Below are 20,426 nucleotides of genomic sequence, written 5' to 3'. Positions count from 1 at the left end.
TTTCCAGTGTGCACCCATACTGGTGAGTGATACAAAATATTCTCGTAACACTTCCGTATGATTTTTACCTTTGTATTGACAAGTGTAAGATCAAATACTCATACTATCTGCAATACTAGTCTTGTGTGCTTGGCCTCATTCGTATATACTCATACTCTAGTCAGAGAGCATCTGGCACTATTGCAGAACTTTAGCTCAATTGTGGATGAAGTGTTTGTACTAGGAAGGGCACTTTCTCCTTCACTGAGTAAAGGAGGAGAGACTTTTGACATCTTTGCCTTCACCACAGGATGATGGCTCCCTTTTGTTATGTGATATTGGCTGGCAATCAAGGTGCTAATGAAGAAAGAGAAACCTCCTCTGTACCTTTTCCTTCCCCACCCCTGCTAACATGCACATTGCAACAGTCCCTTGAAACTTTATGGGCTTTTTGTCCATATGTTTGAATTTATTTTTTTGAGACTAATGCCAAAGCCTTGGGAGTTTTTTGCTGGTGATGCTAAGACCTGAAAGGTGTAAATGGTATTGCCTGTTGCTAACGTGTATAATATTAATACCTATTGTTAGTCATTACCAATGGTATTTGATATAGAAAGATTAATAATCTTCTGCTAGATAGTCACCCACAGGTCTACTTGATTAAATAAGCTCCCATTTATTTTACCAACTTGCAAATTATTTTAAAAGTTCTCCTTTCTGGTAAAACATAAAGTGAAGGTTAAAAGATATACTTGATTGATATATTATTTTTTTTAAGTGTACATACGCTGCAGAGTGTGGCGTAATATGCTTAACTTTGAATTTGTTTAATTGATCAATTGCAGTATATCAACGGATAGGTTTCAAGTATATTTTGGAAGCTTGTTACCTTTTTTTTTCTTTTACATAAGGGAGAATAACAGATCTTATGTTTTATGTAAGACGGAAAATCATTCTTCATGGTCTGCTTCTTTATCCATCAGTGTTCTGAGTAAAATGTCAGTGGCTATACAAGCTGAAGTTAAAATTAAAATGACCTCTTTAAGAGAAAAAAAAATATGAAATACATACACATTCTTTAACCCACAAATGCATTTGGAATTCAGTATCTCAAAAGCATCATGTTATTGAAAGTCACTATTGTCTTAAAAATTTCAAAATTTTATGCTGTTAATAGCTTGAAGTTTTGTAAATCTGAGATTTAACAGTAACTTCACAAAGCAAGGCAGGTGTAGTAAATGGTTGGTTTACATCTTCTAATCTTTGAAACTTCTAAGTTTCAAAGAGCTGTGGTAGATCTTTCCTAAACTCCAAATTTATGCTGTTTTGTAAGATGTTTGGAAATGTTTTTTTACTGGCAGGAAGGAAGGTGGTTATTCTCTTAATACCTTTTGCTCTTGACCTACATGTGACCAGAACTGCAAGCTTGCAAGAAGTATCAGCAAGATGCCAGGTCTTGATAACTGACAGGAAGCACTAATCATCCACTTCGATTCCTAAATTAGGAGTAGGACTAAGTTCTTCAAAGTTCTTAACTTAATGCTAACACTTGATATTTCTGTTGTTAGGGGACAACTTAGAGCTAGGTGTTGCGTGATTGTTTTTCTAGGTAACTTCATCTTACATTACATTAAGTTATATCTGTTTTTCCTATGTGTCCTTACTCTCCTTGTCACTTTGAAAGCTGAATTTCAGGGATCTTAGAGATTTATAATCTGACTGTAATGCTTGCTTTCCTTGGTAGTTGGTGGTGCTAACTGCAAGCTGGCATTTTCCCTTTCTCCTGGACTGAAGCTTATGTTGAAGAGATGAAACTAAAGCTGTTCTGTAGCAGTGCTAATTCTTACCTCTGATGAACAAAATTTGTAAAATAGTATGACGTCGTGAAAACAGTGTTTCTTTTGTTCCCAGTGGACAAGGCAGAGCATGTTGGAGGATGTGAAAGAAAAGTAAAATTTCACTGTGTAAATTCACGAAAGTAAAAGTTCACTAATTCTACTAGGAAATTTGGTTTAAAAAAAAAAAAAAGAGGTGCTATTGCAAATAGTTGTTATGGAAGAATTCTCCATCTGAAGGCCATCAGCATACCTTTTGGGCTTCTCTAATTTTCATAAACGTATGGGTTGCTAGTTCTGTTTAAAGAAGTTCATGTCTCAGTAATGTCAGTATTCAAAGTGGAGAGAGGTGTGTATGTTCTAACAGTACTCGAACTGGGGGAAAACTTACTAGCCCGTGATAGTAGCCATTCTTTTATTGGAAATAAGTCTCAAATTTGTTATCTTAGTCGTGTGTCTAATTGCTCTCCAATTGACAGAGCTGGGCTAATCTGGATTACAGGTTCTGTTAATAAACTACTGTGGATTCCTAGCAGCAGGTGTTTGGGGAATGTTTGTCCATGTGATTGCAGCAATGGATCTGAAGCTAGCTTCTGGAATGTAACTGCTAGGGCTAGTGGTTAAGGGCAGGCTGAGGATGGTGTCTTCAAATCAGCTCCTGCAAAATGTTAGGCTTTGTTGTGGTATAATATGGCTATGTCATCAGTCATTTCTGCTCCCCTCTTAATTCCAGTTCTGTTTCCCATAACTTATTCTTCAGTTCTGTCCCACTATTTCCTTCACTTTTGATTGGAAACCACATCCTGTAGGCATCTTTGCCCTCCCATTACTGTCTGCCTGTAGTAAAACTGTTGGATTTGCCTTCCTTTTTCTCATAGTTTTTTTTTTGAATAGACAGCAGTCTCTTTGTTGTTTGGGTTTTTTTTTTTTTTTGTTGGATGGTTTGTTGTTTTTTGTTTGGTTTTTTTCCTGGAATTATACTTGCTTGCTTATCTTCCTAGAATGATTCTTGTAAGTAGCAATTAAAAGTTGCTTTGTAATATGAATAGCTATTCATTTGTGTGATATTGGCAGGTGATATCGGAAACTATTACTATGGACAAGGGCATCCGATGAAACCTCATAGGATCCGAATGACCCACAACTTGCTGCTAAATTATGGCTTATACAGAAAAATGGAAATTTATGTGAGTATAAGCAATAGAATGTTCACTGATGCATTTTAAATTATTTTAAAGGGCTTCAGGTATTCTCACACAAATAAATGGAGAAAAGTGGAAGTGGAAATAGAGTAGACTTAGCGTGTTCAGTGCTCTCTGTTAGAAGTGGAGCAGTATTTTTGTCATTGATGAGGACTGCAGATTGTTGTCCATGTCTGGAAGAAGTGTAGAGCCCCAGTAGGAAAAATTTTCACCAGTGTTTCTGTGGTTGGGAAGTGGAGTGTTAGGAAGACATTGGGGTAATTAATCAAGTTGTATACTAACAGCAGAGCATGCTTTGTGTAAAACAGCAGTACTATCAATTTAACTGTTCTCCCTTCAAACTAGATTTCTTTCGAATTGTCTGTTTTAGCAAGTTGTTAACTGATTTTGCAGAGCACTCTTTGATTATTTCTTTAACTTGTTTTTGTCATCAGCGACCCCACAAAGCTACTGCGGAGGAAATGACCAAGTACCATAGTGATGAATACATCAAATTTCTCCGATCAATAAGGCCTGACAATATGTCTGAGTACAGCAAGCAGATGCAGAGATGTAAGTGTCAACATTAGCTTAAGTCTGTGTACATACTTCAATGGTTAGCATTGTTTAAAACTCAATAGTTACCAATACAGAGGTGTGAACATGGCTTAATGGTGTCGGTGGGTTAGAGAAATCTGTAGCAAGACTAACATGTGCCTGCCTTTAGCTACGCTAATTTGGGAACTTTTCTTTTAAAAGCAGCCATCTTGGCAAAAGTGTTCTTTTAAGTTTATGTTATGATTTTTGCTTCCCCTTTTTCACAGGGTATGTTCTAGATGTGAAGTGATAATTTCAGCAGGCTTAATGCACAGATTAAGTTTGTGAAAGTGTCTTAAAATCTGTTCTAATGCAGAATCTTTCTGAAGAAAGAACGGCTTTTAGAAGAGAAGTAAAAATCCATGTATGAAAATGTTTTACATCAAGAAAAGGAGATACTCATTCCTCTTGGAGTGAGATAGTAAAAATTGTACATTATTCACTGTTCACACTTTCTGTTAATTTATTCCTTATAATTATAGGAATAGGCTCAAAGTACTGTTAGGAATGCAGTTTGACAGCTATTACATCAATTTAAGAGGCAGTATTGTAACCTCTTTATGATGCCTTAATCTCAGCAAATTATTTTTGCAAGTAATTGTGCATTTCTTAACGTGACCTATGTTAATCAGACTTCTTCCAAAATCTAAAAATGATCTAACTTCTTGTTAACAAGGAGACAAAGCTTCCCATGGAAACTAAAAATAAAAATAGAGTCATCGCATTGTAGATTAAGAAGGCTTGACTTGTTTTTGGTGATAAAATTTGACAAAAATGAGGCATGGGCAGGAGTAGTTGAAATGCTGAATGAATTACTCTTGCATCTGTGTTGCCATGCATATACAAATGGCTTTGGAATGGTGTTTTTAAAAAGTAATACATTTCTTACACAGTTAATGTTGGAGAAGATTGTCCTGTATTTGATGGCCTGTTTGAGTTTTGTCAGCTGTCAACTGGAGGCTCTGTTGGTAAGTACAGGTTGTTTGCCAGCTATTTTGGAGCTTTATTACATTTATGTCAGCAACTTAAAACTTCGATAGCATATTTAAAACTGAAGCAAATATAAGTGTCTCTTTTTAAAGAAAGAGATAATCTCTTTATTTAAGTCAGTTAGAGACTCAAGTGTGAAATGTATCAAGTATCTTGGTATTGGTAAGAGATCAGATCTAGGATCAATTTATTTAAAAATTAATATACTATTTTATGTAACAGATTTAAAGGCCATTAGAAGTTTCTAATTGCATTTCCTTTAATTTCTGTGTTTGTCTTTTTACAGCTGGGGCAGTAAAATTGAACAGACAACAGACAGACATGGCTGTTAATTGGGCTGGAGGACTTCACCATGCCAAGAAATCGGAGGCATCTGGTTTCTGTTATGTCAATGATATCGTGCTTGCTATCCTTGAGTTACTGAAGTAAGTGTGTAAGGGGAACAAGATAAAGTGTCAAATTCAAGTATTTAAGTATCTGAAGATATGGATTGTAGTACTATTTCAGTGAGTTTTCATCGCCCATGTTGTATAGTTTCAATTAAGAAAACTTCAAGCTCTGCCGGGTTTGGTTTCAGCAAGAAGATACAGACAAGCTGAAAAGGTAACTAATAGGAGATAGGCTTAAAACAGGTATTTAGAAGTACTTCTTTACACAGAGGATACTAAACTTCTGGAGCATGCTGCTACAGGAGGCTGAAGGAAGCAGGCAGCAACAAGAGATTCAAAAAAGAGATTAAACGTAATCATGGACAAAAGGTTTGTAAATGGATGTTAAACATCCAAGCAACGATGCACACTCTAAAATGCCGTATGCTGTAATTCTAGATGGTGGGGGAAGTATGAGGGTAGGAGACTGCAGAAAATCGACAGGTTTACATACATTCTGTAAATGTTAATCTGTTGCTACTCATGGGGACAGAATAGTGGGCTAGATGGATCACTGCCCTCGCCCCTTAGGGCAGTCATTATGTTCACAATCATACACCCATTTGGTTTCTTGTTCGCTATCATTTGAGTCACTGCTAAACCAAACAGGAATATTCAAGGAGGACCATGCACTAAGCTTCTTTGGATTGTTATTTGAATTAATGTGGCTGTTATGAATAAATAATGAAATAACAGCTGTGCTGCTGTGACTGCAAAATAAGAAAATGAGGATTAATGAAAAAGTGGTCATATAATTAACTTCAAGCAGTAATACTTCACTAAAACTTCAAATCCTATGAGTTACTTTTACTGCTTCAGGGGACTCTATCTCTTCTAATAACACATAAATCTCATTTATTACAAAAAATATTTGAGATGCTTCTGAATGTAACAGCTGAGTCTGCTGGTGAGGGATGGGGGATGCAGCTGTAATCTGGAAGTCTTTTTAAAGATGGAAAAGGTTTCTAAATACACTAACAAATAGTTAATGTTAACATAATTTTAATGTATGGCATGTATTCAGGGTCTGTCTCTGTAGTCTCAGAAGAGCTATGTGATTTTCTGTGGTCCAGTCTCAAAGTTTTTAGTTTAATGTGCTTGGGAAGGAAGGAAACTTCAAATAATTATGGGTTATGTATCCATAGGGAACTGTCCCACTCAGTGTCATGTTAAGCGAAAAATCTTAGCCCACCTGAAATTATCGTTGCTGAGATTCACATTCTCTAGCACTATGCAAAACGTGATGGAAATATATCTTCAGATGTTGATAGAATTTAAGGGCTCTTTACTGTTGTTTCCAATGCTTTGAGGCTTCAAACAACTGGTTTTTACTAAGCAGTAGTGTAGTAATTTCATGCTAGTAGTAAGTGTGATACACTTGGAAATAAGAATGTGCCTACCTGTACAAGTAGCAAAGGTGAAGAAGAAAACTGAATAGAAAATAGGTATTTAAATTTAATATTTTGTGGGCTTATGGATCATGGGTTATTCCTGCTCCTGACACTATGCTGTTTGAAGCATGCAGTAAGAGATGTTTTAGTGAAGGCTGTGTTGATAATTATTGAGAAGGCAGAAAGAAATACCCTGTGAAAGGGATGAATTCAGCAGATGTGAACAACAAAGTTGTGTGGACAGAAACACAAGGTATAGCTTCTGTGAGGTGATACAGCATGGGGTAAATACTAATGTAATTGCATACTTAAATTATTTTGGTGAAGATGAACTTGCTTTCATGATTACCTAAAATAGATTAAGAATTCTAAAACCATATGGTCACTTCTACCAAAGTCATCAAAATTATCATAATCTTGGGGTTTATTGTTTGTTTTTTATTATTGTGTTTTTCCTTATTAGGTAAGGGTATATTATGGACATAACAGATAATTATGATTTCTCATACAATATTTTCTTTTTAGGTATCACCAAAGAGTGTTGTATATTGATATTGATATCCATCATGGTGATGGTGTTGAAGAAGCATTTTATACCACAGATCGTGTCATGACAGTATCATTCCATAAATATGGTGAATATTTTCCAGGCACAGGGGACCTTAGGGTAAGGTTGAATATGAAATTTCATTAGGTGATGAATTCCTCCTTATGCTTTTGCTCATAGATACTGTTTTCATACTAGGTTACAGTAACTGTGTCCATATCTGATAGTATACAGCAGCAACTTTTCAGAAAGTATGTTAGTCTAAAGTGATAGACTTGGAGAACCTTAGAGGGGAAAAAATAGACAGTAGCGGGGAAGTAAATTACTCACTTCTACGTGAAATTGACACCTTCGCTTCCGGATAAATTGTCTGAAATTTTAGTTCAAATGTATGATTAGTTTACTCATATTTTGGAAATGTCTCTAGGAAGACAGTGTGGTATATTTATAATGCCTATCTATGCGTTTCAGTTCTGCAAATGCAGTGAAAAGTAGCTGTTTGGGAATCACATGGCTTCAAAAGTTATTTCAAATCTTAGAATAACTTTGTGCTAGAGTCACAAAGCTTTAGTTGCAACTTGAATTTGCTTGTGTTCTATTTGCCTAGTAATATAGTTGACTCATTTTTGGAGTATTTCTTATGTCATAAAGTGTGTTTTGAGTTCTCATGATACTCACTGCTGAAGAACTTCAGTACGCCCCACATACAATTGTGTACTGAGCCTTTTAGCACTGGCCTGTGAAGAATTATCATTTAAGATTTGTAAAATCTCTGGCAAAGCCGAGAAGGGAAACCAGTTTTCCTGGCCCTTTGTATTAAATTTGTTAATAATTCCTCATGTTAGACTCTTGTCTGCTAGAACAGGAAATTGTTCTACTTCACAACTTGAAAGAGTATTTCAAGTATTAGGATTAATACATAATTAAGCCTAGCTTCAAACTCTTAAATTAAACCTCTTACTGGAGGCTCTCCGTGGATAAGTCACTCCTCTGGTATCAGCGAGTTTGTACATTAGTTTGTGCATACAGTTAGTAATTTTTATTTTAATTGTAGACACTTCTGAAAAGTTGACCTACAAAACAGCTATGTTGGGAAAGAAGTCACTGTTTTCCTACTACCTTTAAATTGATTCAAGTGTTGCAGATACTTGTGTTTATGCTAATATTCATGAAATGTGTGCTTCCCAGTGTGCTGATGATACCCAGAGGACCCAGAAGTAAATGAAAGTTGAGCTTTAAATCAGTGGGATGCTAAGCCTTCATTTCAGTGTGGTTGTTGGAGCCGGGTGTTATTATGGTGGTTAGATTCTGTTAAACTGTGTTCTAAATTGATTTAGGTAGAAATCAGATAAGGCATTGTTTTATCCGTGTGGTTTAACTTCTCTGGCCACAAGGTGGTAGTGGTGCTTCAAACAAAAAGCAACTCAGACCAGGATGTTTATCACGACAAGCTGTTGTTGCTGAATTTGGCTAGGTTTTTTTTTTTTTTTTTTTTTTTTTTTTTTGGATTAGATATCTTGGCTCTTTAGAAACGGCACTTCCCGTTGACACAGAAGTTTATGGACTCTTTGCCTCACCACACCCAGCACAAAGAATTTAAAGATAACACAGTTGAAATAAATAGATGAATATTGAGTTACTGGGATTTTTTTCAGTACAGTGTCAGTGACAAGCAGTACTTTAGGCATAGTAACTTTTATTCTGTGCTGCTAACTAATATTTTGAAATGAGCATTGCCTGCACACAGACCAGCAGGCTTTATTGCAATTATTATATCCCCATAGGAAAAAAAACATTAGCTTTTTCCTATCTCCAGAGCTTGCTAAACTAATTGAACTAAAGGGAGAACTAATTCTCTGAAAAGTCAGTGTTCCTTCTGGAAGCTGGTGTCGCGCTGCTTGCTTCTGCTCAACTAGATCTACTGTTGCTGGTTATTTGCATCAACTTTAACAGCCAAATCTTAGCTTTGCTTTTTGTCAGTGGGCTCCATTCAAGCTTGCTTCTGTAATTCTTTAGTTAGTTGGCCTAGTTTGCTTATCAGGTTACGCTTATTTGATGCAGGAACAAATATCACATCAGCTGGTGGTTTTGTGATTGCAGCTCCATCAGTGTAGCTCACAGAGGTTGTCTAGTTCAGCTGCATTCATTCATTTTTCTTCTTGAAGGTATTGCACAATCTGTACTTTCACTGTCCTTAGTAAGTTATTTGCCTTTCTACGTATCTTAGATAATAGCATTAATCTTATACATATATAGGTAGGTCAGTTGAGACTGTAGTGCTACACAGAGGCCCAGGTTCTTTGTGGAAAGTTGATCTGTTGATGAATGGGCAACTAGCATAATGCTATGTTGTTTCTTTAGTGTTTATAACCAATGCAAGTATCAGAGAAAACATCCCTTAAGTAGCTCAGGCTGGAAGACAATTACCTAGTGTAATGGGAAATTGTGTGAACGTTTGGCTATTTTACGTTTTAGGATAAAATCGATTTAATGACTTTTTCGTGGTTGTTTTTTGTGTTGTGTGAGTTGGTTGGTTTTTTTTTTTTTTGTTGCTGTTTTTAGTCTGGAAACCAAGGCACTGACACCTCAGAAAAATCAGCATCTGAAAGCCTAGGTAATTAATTTTGGAAGATTCTGGGTAACTGTTATGCTCCAGATCAGCAAGAGTTTTTAGTTCAGCAGAAGTCTTCAGTGTCACTCATCTTGCAATATTATGAAATAATAATGTGCTACAAGGAAAAATAAAAATCAACTGCTAACATTGTGTTCATGCTTCATTGTGCCTTTTTTCCCCTGTCCCCGTGTCTGTGTCCCATCTCATGTTGTCTGTGTCTTCCCGCCTCGCCCTCCCCCCAGTAGAAGGTAGTTGCTGGAAGTGAAATGTTACTCTTGCCTTCACTGCTAAGGAGGCTTTGTACAGGAAGAGGAAAATGTCCATGACTCTCTTTTAATAGCTAGTGTTGAGAAGTTCAGTATTTGTATTGCTGGGCCATCATATTGGTGCCTTGTAGTTTTTTGAATGATGTTGGACCTGAAGTGTGCTCTTTCTGCAGAGCTGGTGTTTGATAGGTAGTTTACAGCCAAAGTGAACAGGTTAAATCTTAGTATCTTCCCCACTGCATCTTTATTAGTGGCAGAGAACTGCTCTGTGTAGTGGATCAGTTTCTGTCTTAGTGATGAGCTAAAGGGAAAAAATAGGTATGAGCAGCAGGCAGGGATCTTTAGGTATTAAGCTGTTTCTGCTTAACTGTTTTTACCATCTGAAACTGATGAGTTACATTTTGCCTTTTTTTTTGTCTTAAATCTTTGAATTAAAAAATCAAGTATACTGTCTAGAAACTTGGTCTTGGTGTACAACTCCTACATAATACAATGATTTTATGAGAGAATGGGAATCAAGTAAAGTGCTTCACCTCTTTCACCTCACAGACATGAATGATGGTACAAAATGGCTCAGTGGACATGTGTAGATGTTTTCCCATGATACCATCGTGTGCTGCTGTGTTTGTAGTAAAGCATTTGTCATCCTTGTTTATATAGGATATTGGTGCTGGAAAAGGCAAATACTATGCTGTCAACTTTCCGATGAGAGATGGTATAGATGATGAATCATATGGACAGATATTCAAACCAGTAAGTACTTTTTTTTTTTTTTAAGCTCTCTAGAAGGATGCTTGTTCAATTTTGTGACTATATTTCCATAACATGAATTAATGAATGAATTAATTGGTGTTTCATGCTGATTATAGATTATATCCAAAGTAATGGAAATGTACCAGCCCAGTGCTGTGGTATTACAGTGTGGAGCAGATTCATTGTCTGGTGACAGGCTGGGATGTTTTAATCTTACTGTTAAAGGTAAGCAGAAAAGTGTGTGCGTGTCATCTGTAACTTTTTATTTAATAGAAACTGCTACCCTTCATAGTGTTTTTCAAGATACTTGCATGATGAGGACTGGAGTCACAAAGATTTTGTTCACTACTGTGATTAATCACCTCTTTCTTTGCTATACAGGGATGGCCAAAAGAAACTAAGAAGTTGCCTCTTTCTTTCTGTCCATCTAAAAAAGTTAAGCTTAGTTTTCCATGTTCTTCCTAGCTGCTCAAGTGATTCCCTTTCTTCTATGCACAGGCTTTCTGTAGCTTTAAAGCAATGTTCTGAAATGACAGGATAAGAGTTGTCCTACTACAACACTTTATTATGATGGGCGAATAAAAAAAACCACTTGTGGTTCACTTAATAGTACTACAGATACTAAACATCAAACGTGTTAGGTGTAAAATAGGTGTTACTGACGTGAAAATACTCACTTTTGTTAAATTTGTAGTGGTATTTGTTACACTGAGCCTTATGTTGACTTTTTTATTAACTTTTATAGAATTAATTTACTTCAGTATTACTTAGACTTCTATCAAAAAAAAAAGTGATTCTCAAAATTGGGCTGACATGCTAATTTAGTAAACAACATAAGTATTACTATTATTATTGATTGTAATTCATAATACATTACATGTATGCTGAACTTTTGCTAAGCCTTGAATCCAGCCTATTTGAATCATTCATTTTCTGAGTTTTCTTGGGTTTGTGTTTTCTTAATGAGGCAATTAGAGTTTTATAGGCAACAAAATGCAGTATAGTATCTGTTGGGTCTGCAGTGTTTCAGGGTTCTTTTCTTGATTTGCACCAGGTGGCAAAGCTACTTCAGTTGCCCATACAGCTCAGATTTTTTTCCATCTTACATATCTTGGGAACCAAGAGAGCTGCTGCCTCCTACAGATGCCTTTCAGTATGCTGTATCTCCCTGGAGTGTGTACTGTCTTGGCACCAGTTCACTCTGTAAGCAAGACTTAGCAACCTCTAATACAGGTTCAAATTTAGAAGTAGAAAGGACTGAGTACTGATTTACTGCCTTCCCTTCTTTACCCATTGCATATGACCTGAGAAATTGTCCCTAGATTTGTCACTGTGTTTTGACTTCAGTTATGAAAAGACAAAACGCTAAACTTCCTAAGAGCATTTCAGAAGAGCAGCAATAGATCATCATGCAAAGTCTCTGAAGACTGGGGTGGATAATTAATGTTTGATGTATTTTGTACACTTCTTATGTGTAGGTCTGGACTTCTTGTGAGGTGGTACTTAGCTCTAGCAGGAGACAGTTCTGTTTTACTTGAATCAACTCAGTTCTTAAGTGATAAGTGCAACTGCATATGTCTTATTAAATAGTTAATTATATATTTTTCTCTTTAATAGATATTTTGCATATATTGTCAATTCTTTGTGTTTGGCAGGTCATGCTAAATGTGTGGAAGTTGTGAAGACTTTTAACTTGCCGTTGCTGATGTTGGGGGGAGGAGGATATACGATTCGTAATGTTGCTCGATGCTGGACATACGAAACTGCTGTTGCCTTAGATTGTGAAATTCCTAATGGTAAATATTAATACCCAAGTTAATATTTTCCTAAAAGAATAATCATGAGAGTGTTTAAGTGAACAGATAACAAATATTTCTAAACATCAGTTTAGAATTAACTATGTAGAAAGTTATTGTTAGAATTTAGACAATAAAATTTCAGTAGCTTATGCACTAAACTTACGAATTTGGGGCTTCTTTTATGCCTTAGCAAAAGTTTTAAATGATTGGATCATTTTTGGAAAATTCGAAACATCTAAAACTTACGAAACTTTACTTGTAACTATTTTTAATGTGAATGTCATCAGTATGGTAGAATATATACTGCATTTTGATCGTAACGGTGTAGATTTGAGTAAGTTGTGCACCACAGACATACTATTCAAAAGAAATTGAATATGCAGGTGTCTATTTTACTATATAAAACAACCATTTCTTCATTGTATCCATGATGTAAAAGTAACTGTGAAAGTATATTGACTTTTCTTGTCCATTTGACTCTATTTTGCCTATGCAAGCTATCGTAAAACAATTTAAAAACCAGAAAAAGCAATTGTGGGCTACTCTTGCATAGTTGAATAATGAAGTAGTTTCTCTAAGGAAGATCCCCAAAGGTCCTGCACTCCCTTTACTTCTGGCCGGATGTATTTCTGGACGTATTTTTGGAATGTCTTTTTGCAAAATTATTTGGACTGCTTTGTTGCACATCAGTCACCGGTATTTTTCATGTTGGACTGCAGCTTTTCCTGATAACCTTTTGCTGTTCATTTATCTCTTGTTGGATTCATAGTGTTTCCGTCTGACTTCAGTGGAATGCTGCTGTCAGTGAGAAAAGAGTATTTGGACAGTACTTTTCAAGATGTATATTTTCCATTGTGCATGTCAATTTATATTCTTTGTCAGTCAAAGCTTTTGAAGAGAGTGTTTAATTTTGGTGATTAGGTGTTCCAGTCAAGGACGGTTATCTGTGCAAATACAAAAAGCAAGGAAAGGGAAAGGGGGAAATTAACAGACAAGGGCATCACCAAATTGCTGTACAGCGTTTGCTTACTATGGATGTTGAGCTAGCTGTGATTGTCAGCTTAGTAATGTGTATTACAGGTTTTACTGAAGGAATATTTTGAATGGCTCACTTAAACCTTTTGAACTGTATTAACTTTGAAAACAGCTATAAGAAATCATCAGTTGATCTTCTCTTTTCTGCAGAAGTATTTTATCAAATCTATGTATGTTGTTCCAATGTACGTTCTAACATGATTACAGTAGAACTGGCTCTTACTTCCTTATATTTTGCTAACAAATTTGAGTTCATCTATTGAATAATTCAGAGGAAAAATACTGAACAGTTCAGGCAGTATTGCTTACCTGAATGCTTCAGGTTTGACTGTTCTCTAAAATCCTGTCAAAACAATTGTTGCATTTAAAACGTTTAAAATCTTTTGGGTCACAAAGATGTCTTTTGTGTCTTGGTTTATAGAGTTGCCATACAATGACTACTTTGAGTATTTTGGACCAGACTTCAAGCTTCATATTAGTCCTTCGAATATGACTAATCAGAATACACCAGAATATATGGAGAAGATTAAGTAAGTAGTGATTATCTTATCTGTCAAGAAAGGTCATGTGGATCACATTTGTCTAGAGGTTTAATTGTTAGGCTGATTTTTAAAACTGCATGCTTTTCTCTATTACACTCTAAAAATGCTGAATAGATTTTACATATATTTTTCACTTCTGTAAGGAACTTTTTAGAAGTCTGTTCCTGTAACAGTAAATATGCTTATGAAGTCCTGTGTCTATAAATATGAAAATTTAAGATCCAGCTTGGATTTTTACTTTTTCCACCATCTAGAGACATGACTATTTTACTTGGCTTCCCCTTGTAACTTTGTAGAAATTTTATCCCACCAGGAAAGAGGCTGGTATGCTGTGATGATTAGGATTTCTAATTCTCGGCTCCATGTCAAAACACAAACTGAGATTGTCATTCTTTGTAGCTGTCAGCTGTAAAAATAAAAAGTCACATGTGAGCTTTGACATCCAAAACTATGGAAAGACAGCGATATGTGTGCAGGCAATTGAGTGACTGTGGTTTGACAAATCCACATGGTTTGAGAAGTGCTCATTGCCAAGCTATAGCAGGTATGTGGTTTAGCCCATACCACTTTTGGTACTTCATTTATTCCTCCTCACATCCTGAAGTTTTGATTGTAAACAAATACTTTACTTCAGGGTGGAGTAATGCATACATACAATCAATTCTGTACTCATCTGGTAAGTAGTTAGCCTGAAGTACTGTTTGCTTTCTGTGGCTTGTTCCTGCTCTAGGTTTAAAAGAATAAACCCCCAACCTGCCCCAAGTTTTAGCAGGCTGTTAATGGTGCACAGGAATTCTGGTTATTAAAAATAACTGAATGAAGATGTGAAACTAGCTGTATAGGTTTGCCAGTACTACTATAACCTGTAAAACTGTCAAGTTGCAAAATTCACCAAATTTGTTAAAACAGTAATTTTTGAAGTGGTTGGTACATAGACCAACCACTTCATATATCAGTATTCATAATGCAAATATATAAATCGCAATCAAATGAAGGGGGTTTAGGTTTTAGTAATGTGCAGGGGCAGGGGACGCACACCCACCTATTCATTGATGTAATTCTGCAAAATTTCTCTGTAGTAGTAAGTGCTCCAGCTGATGATCTGCCAGGCTGCTTGCTGTGTATTTGTGTATTGTTGAGCTTTTGTGGTGCAAGTAGGGTGCAAAACTTGTTTTTTAACACATTCCTGGGCACAGATTGTGTATTTTCTGTTGACAGAAATAGGATCTCGTATCCTCATATTGGCACCCACAAGAAGAGCAGTGACCCATCATTTCAGAGAATCCTCCTTCAGTTAGCTTTATGCTTTCTTAGAGACCTAGCATTAGGGACTCCCTGGATTGGCAAAACTCCTTTGCCAGATCATGTGATTTGAACAGAGGCAAAGACTGCAAAGATTCCAAAAAAACCACCAGTTACACTTCGGCTCTTCAAATTGTGCAGAAGGATACTAAGATCGTTGTTACAAATGCTGATACTTGATACTTGGCAAACCTTTCTCCCTACTTGGACTTCTTCAGAATGATAGTCTTGAGTCCGAAGAGAAGCCCGATGTCCTTGTTCCTGCACATTGTGCTTTGAAGTGTGGAGTCCATTGCATAAGGTTGCTTGGATGGAGAGTATGCCTCTCTGTTCTCCCTGAAACAGCCAATAAGAAATTTTATACAGATGAATTGCTTTTGACCCTGGTATCATTGCTACACGTGGTTGGGAAGACTTTATGCTATAAGAGTGACTTTCTGAGAAACTAGAGGGTAGCTTATTATCAAACTTGCTGCTTTAGCTTCTTATAAACAGAGTTATACTGTCACTTGGTTCAGCCCAAGTGGCAGGACTTATGCTGACCCTGGGGGGAACTAAAGATAGAGGTGGAGTGAAGTAAGTGTTTAAAAAGATAAAAGAAATTGATGCTCAGGTACACTGTGGATACTAATGATCTCTTAAGGATGGAAACTTTCTGAAATTGGCATGCCATTTTTTAGTTGAAAAATGAAACAGTGACTGTAAAGCAAATCAGGTGAACTTTGAACACAGAGTTTTCAGAATTTAATACAAAATCCAAGGAGAAGCTACTTCTGTGTAGCAATAACTTCCCTTGCTTGTTACTTGTAGGCAACGCTTATTTGAAAACTTGCGTATGCTACCTCATGCACCTGGTGTACAGATGCAGGCCATTCCTGAAGATGCTGTTCACGAAGACAGTGGTGATGAGGATGGCGAAGATCCAGACAAACGCATTTCTAGTAAGAAATACCTTTTCATGATAGAGCATGACCAAATAGTGTCTTTTTAGGTTTAACTGGTTAGAATCTTAGTCCTAGTAGTGCAGTATCAGAAGACAGGCAGTTTTGTTTCCTGAGTAAAAAAATTTGCCACTGGTCTGCCAGTTTTCCTGGTCTTAAGGTGATATCTGTACACAGATCTGAACCTGTTAAAGGAGTCAAAAGAAGTGCTGACAGAACATGGGGGTTTGCATCTTATGAAACACTCTGGCTATTGCAAATCAAAAATAGATACTCCACAAGTCTCAGATGAATTTTAACTAAAGGAATACAGAACTTAGCCTCTGTCTTCTGCTATTCGCAAAAAATAGGAATTGCTTTTTTGTTGAGAGGTTTTCCACACTTGTGACACTACCCTTCATTTCATTACTGTCAGCCTTTGTATGGATAATGAGTTGTTCTTCAGCTATAGTTAAGGTTTCTTGCTACATTTAACTTTTTTTTTTTTTTTTGATGGTGTTTGGAACCATCTTAACTTCTTATTCGTGGACTGTTTTCTGAACTGTTTAAACAGTGTTTTCTCTTCTGATTTAGTTTTCAATATTTGAAATTAAGTCGTTACATGTTAAAATACTCCCAGTCTCCCCCTGTGTCTCTGTAAAGCTAGTTTCATAAGTCATTGTGAGAGTCCCAGAGTATCTTGAAAGGTATTATTTGTATCCATAATTTGGTTCATCAGCATTAAGTGATTATATTATCACTCATTCTTAATTTGATAGTTCTTTTTTATTAGACCTGTTGTAATTGGTTTTATACTCAGTTAATTTAACTCTGAATCCTAGTTCGAGCATCTGATAAGCGCATAGCCTGTGATGAAGAATTTTCAGATTCTGAAGATGAAGGGGAAGGTGGACGACGAAATGTTGCAGATCATAAGAAAGGAGCAAAGAAAGCCAGGATAGAGGAAGACAAAAAAGAAACAGAGGACAAAAAAGCAGGTAGGACTCCAGTGTGATTTCATCCTATATTTTAGAACTGCGAATGTCACTTCTTACAGGAGAAAAATGCCTTTTTTAATAGTTAATTAGCTGTTGAGATGATTTATTTTTTACATCATATTTAAAGCATATATTTTAAACAAGTCAGTTACTAACATACTGCTACTCAGACTAGAATAGTATTTTCTACCAAGGGTTATTGCTTCCCCACAAGCTTTAAATCTTACAGCCAGGGATTTGTATATTTTAATGAAAATGGGGATTAAAGTTCTTGCTTTCAGTACATTAGGCAAAGGATTTGTTCCTGTTTGCTTTTGTGTGGTAGTCCCAACTGATTTTCTCTGAAACAGAAGTGGGATGGGGTTCTAGAGATAGTGTAATTTGCAGGACTCTTGACTTTTCCAAGAACAGGCTGCGTTTTAGGGCTGCAAGACTACCTCAAGGACCACAGGGGAAATCCAGGTCTTCTTATTTCATGCCATCATTATGGCTAGTCAAGAGAAACCTTACCTTGAGGTATTTTGCATCACTTGGCATTGGTCACTCCTTTGGATGGATTCAGTTCATGCTCTATGTTAATATGTAACCAGTGACTTCTTTTAAAAGCTAGTTCACCCTGGCTAGGAGTATATGAAAAAAAAAAAAAGTCATACTTTTTTCATCCAAAGTATTTTAGGGTTTTCTTGCATCTTTTGAAATATTTTAAATCTTGTTATTTTTCAGATATTAAGGAGGAGGATAAATCCAAGGACAGCAGTGGTGAAAAGACAGATGCCAAAGGGTAAACGCTAATTAATAATGAATGTCACCTTTTTGAAGAGTGTTTGTTTAAATTAGTAATTTATAGTATCTTAAATTCTGAAAAGATCACTCTCAGTTCCTCATAATACTAAATATTTTAGACTCATGACACTAGTAATTAAAATAGTGTTTCTAAAGCAGTTAATTGAAAAATGAAACAACTTAATAGCTTATTTTTGCCTTTTTACAGAGCAAAATCAGAACAGCTCAGCAATCCTTGAACAAAAGATAGCCTCTCATCAGTCGCAGAACGTAATACTAGAGTTGGAGAATACCTAAAAGAAGAAAATTTTTCATACGGAGAGAGGCTGCTGATTTCATTTTGTACTATTTGGCATGGACCGTATTTATTTTCAAATGGCTTTGTTCTGGTTTTTGGCAAGTTGTATTGTGAGTTTTCTAATTATGAGGCAGAAATTCTTTTCTTCACCATGCTTTATGTAATAGTATTTAAAAGTGGATGTGAGTTATTATGTTAAATGTCTAAACTGATCTATTAAAGTAATTTGACTTTCCTGAGCTGATTTTACCTTTTTTGTTTTTTTGAATTTTATTTTTATTAAAAAAAAAAAAAAAAAAAAAGAAAAATTGTACTTGGTTGTCCTTTGTCTTTCATTTGACTACAGAGAGGAAAAACTATCTATAAATAAGCAGAGTTATACTTGCCTATGAGTAAGTAGTGGAGTTTAAATGGACAGCTGGTGAGCACACAAACGGAACTGTGGTGCTTTCATCGGCTTCCACACATTTCACTGTCTTCTGGATGGGGTGCAAATGAATGTATGGGAATATGAGACCGTGAGATTTGAGTCTTCTCTTCCATTTGGACTCTCAGGTAAACTTAATAAGGGTTAGATTCTTAAACATGGGATTTTTCCAACACCTGTGTACTAGTGCTATGTTCTTCTTTCCAGGAAAATACCCATAAGGCTCACATTAGGGTTTGTCTGATTAGAAAATCAGTTTTAATTTTTTTGCTGCAGTTAAACTGAACAATGCTTCCCTGATATTTGCATAGTAATCTTTTAATAGTAAATTTGCCCAGTGATTTAAGTACTATGCTAACTTGTTCCTATATATGACTACAGAAAAGCCTTACAATCCAGTTTTATAGAGTAGTATGAACTCATCACTACTTGTTTCAAGTCTTTGTTACCTTTTAGAGCCTGAAATTTAGCAGAAAGATGGTGATTCTCTGTAGTTTAAGATACTGTTAATTTTAAGGAGGTTATGGATTAATCGCTGGTTCTGTTGGGCATGAAGACCAAGTATGTGAGTAGAATTAGTGGACTGAAATAAAGTATTTACAGGAATAAATTAGTGGGGGTTCTTATTGTGAAAGAGTCTGTTGCTGTCAGTAAATTCTTTGACATGTCAGTTTGGTTTTGGTAAACTGAGTACCTCTTCACCACATGGGTACTACTGGAATGAGGCCTTGCTGGTTTTGTTTTATTTGAGCGGGATAGTTAAGGTAAAATCTGCTCTGGGACCACACTCTGGCCCAATGGTGTGTTTGCCTTGCTCTGGTCTCTTGTTACCTCTTCGCAAATTGGGTCAGCTCATTTCCTTTTTTTTTCCCTCTTTCTAATTTTTGATAAGAAGAAAAAAGCTGTTTCACTTAATATTTCTAACATCAGATAGCCCTTCTTGCAGCCTTAGTGTATTGTAAGAGAGTCTTGATCACCGCTGACTTCCAAAAGAATGGGGAAGAGTAGTTGGAGAGGGATGGGAGGTTGCTGTGAAAATTAACTTATTTAATCTTTCAGCAGATGATACTCTCTCTCTGGACACCTCCTAGAGCGTCTGGAATTTGACAGACTATTTTTGTGACCTAACAGGCTTGGGAAGAACTTGCTGCATTTTTCTTTTCTCAACTGAACTATGGATTTAGAGACAACCCCTGGGAGCAGGTCTGCAGTCTTCCAAGTAAATCTGATACCTGCCAGCAATCTAGGGCAAGAAGGATAAAAGCTGGATTTGTAGAAGTTGTAGGAAAGCTGTAGGATTGTACCAAGAGGGTGGGGAGAGGTCAGTGACACCGTAAGTGCGCTGATATTTGTAAGGAGTTTGGCACTCTACATTTTGTTACAGAAGTTTTCACTTCATAGAACTGAACAAAACATACATGTCTGTATTTGCAGGGTATTAGTATTTTAAAAAAGTTGTTATACAGCTGTTTCATGTCTCTTACAGGGTTCTTAGTCAAGTACCTTGTAATTTCTGTCACCATTACAAGTAGATCAAGAACTGTTCTTCATGAGCTGGATTTCCCAGAAAAAGGTATTGAAAAGATCCAAGCTTGTGACTTGGCTCACTGCAGCACAAAGCAGCAAAATCTAGAGACCGTAATGTATGAATAAAGTCCAGGAGTATGTGTGAGTGATACCCTCAACTCACTCAAGCAAAAAGGTTAACAGTTTTGCCTCATCCTAGATCATCTCCTGAAAA

The 20,426-nt window shown here is 36.3% G+C and overlaps 1 protein-coding gene across 1 annotated transcript; it reads left to right on the top strand.

The window, feature by feature from the left end:
• Positions 1-2,893: 2,893 nt before the first annotated feature.
• LOC104405223 (histone deacetylase 2) lies at positions 2,894-18,572 on the top strand. Its single transcript, XM_010013864.1, has 13 exons — positions 2,894-3,001; positions 3,451-3,568; positions 4,486-4,560; positions 4,869-5,007; positions 6,927-7,068; positions 10,489-10,581; positions 10,698-10,806; positions 12,237-12,377; positions 13,837-13,945; positions 16,070-16,200; positions 17,022-17,177; positions 17,901-17,958; positions 18,169-18,572. Exons 1-13 carry the CDS (start codon positions 2,927-2,929, stop codon positions 18,197-18,199), a joined length of 1,377 nt encoding a protein of 458 aa, XP_010012166.1. The 5' UTR covers positions 2,894-2,926; the 3' UTR covers positions 18,200-18,572.
• The last annotated feature ends 1,854 nt before the right edge of the window (positions 18,573-20,426 follow it).

This window comes from Nestor notabilis, unplaced genomic scaffold (assembly GCF_000696875.1).
Source record: "Nestor notabilis isolate BGI_N333 unplaced genomic scaffold, ASM69687v1 scaffold15594, whole genome shotgun sequence".
NCBI classification, from domain to species: domain Eukaryota; kingdom Metazoa; phylum Chordata; class Aves; order Psittaciformes; family Psittacidae; genus Nestor; species Nestor notabilis.
This window is presented reverse-complemented; position numbering and strand designations above follow the sequence as displayed.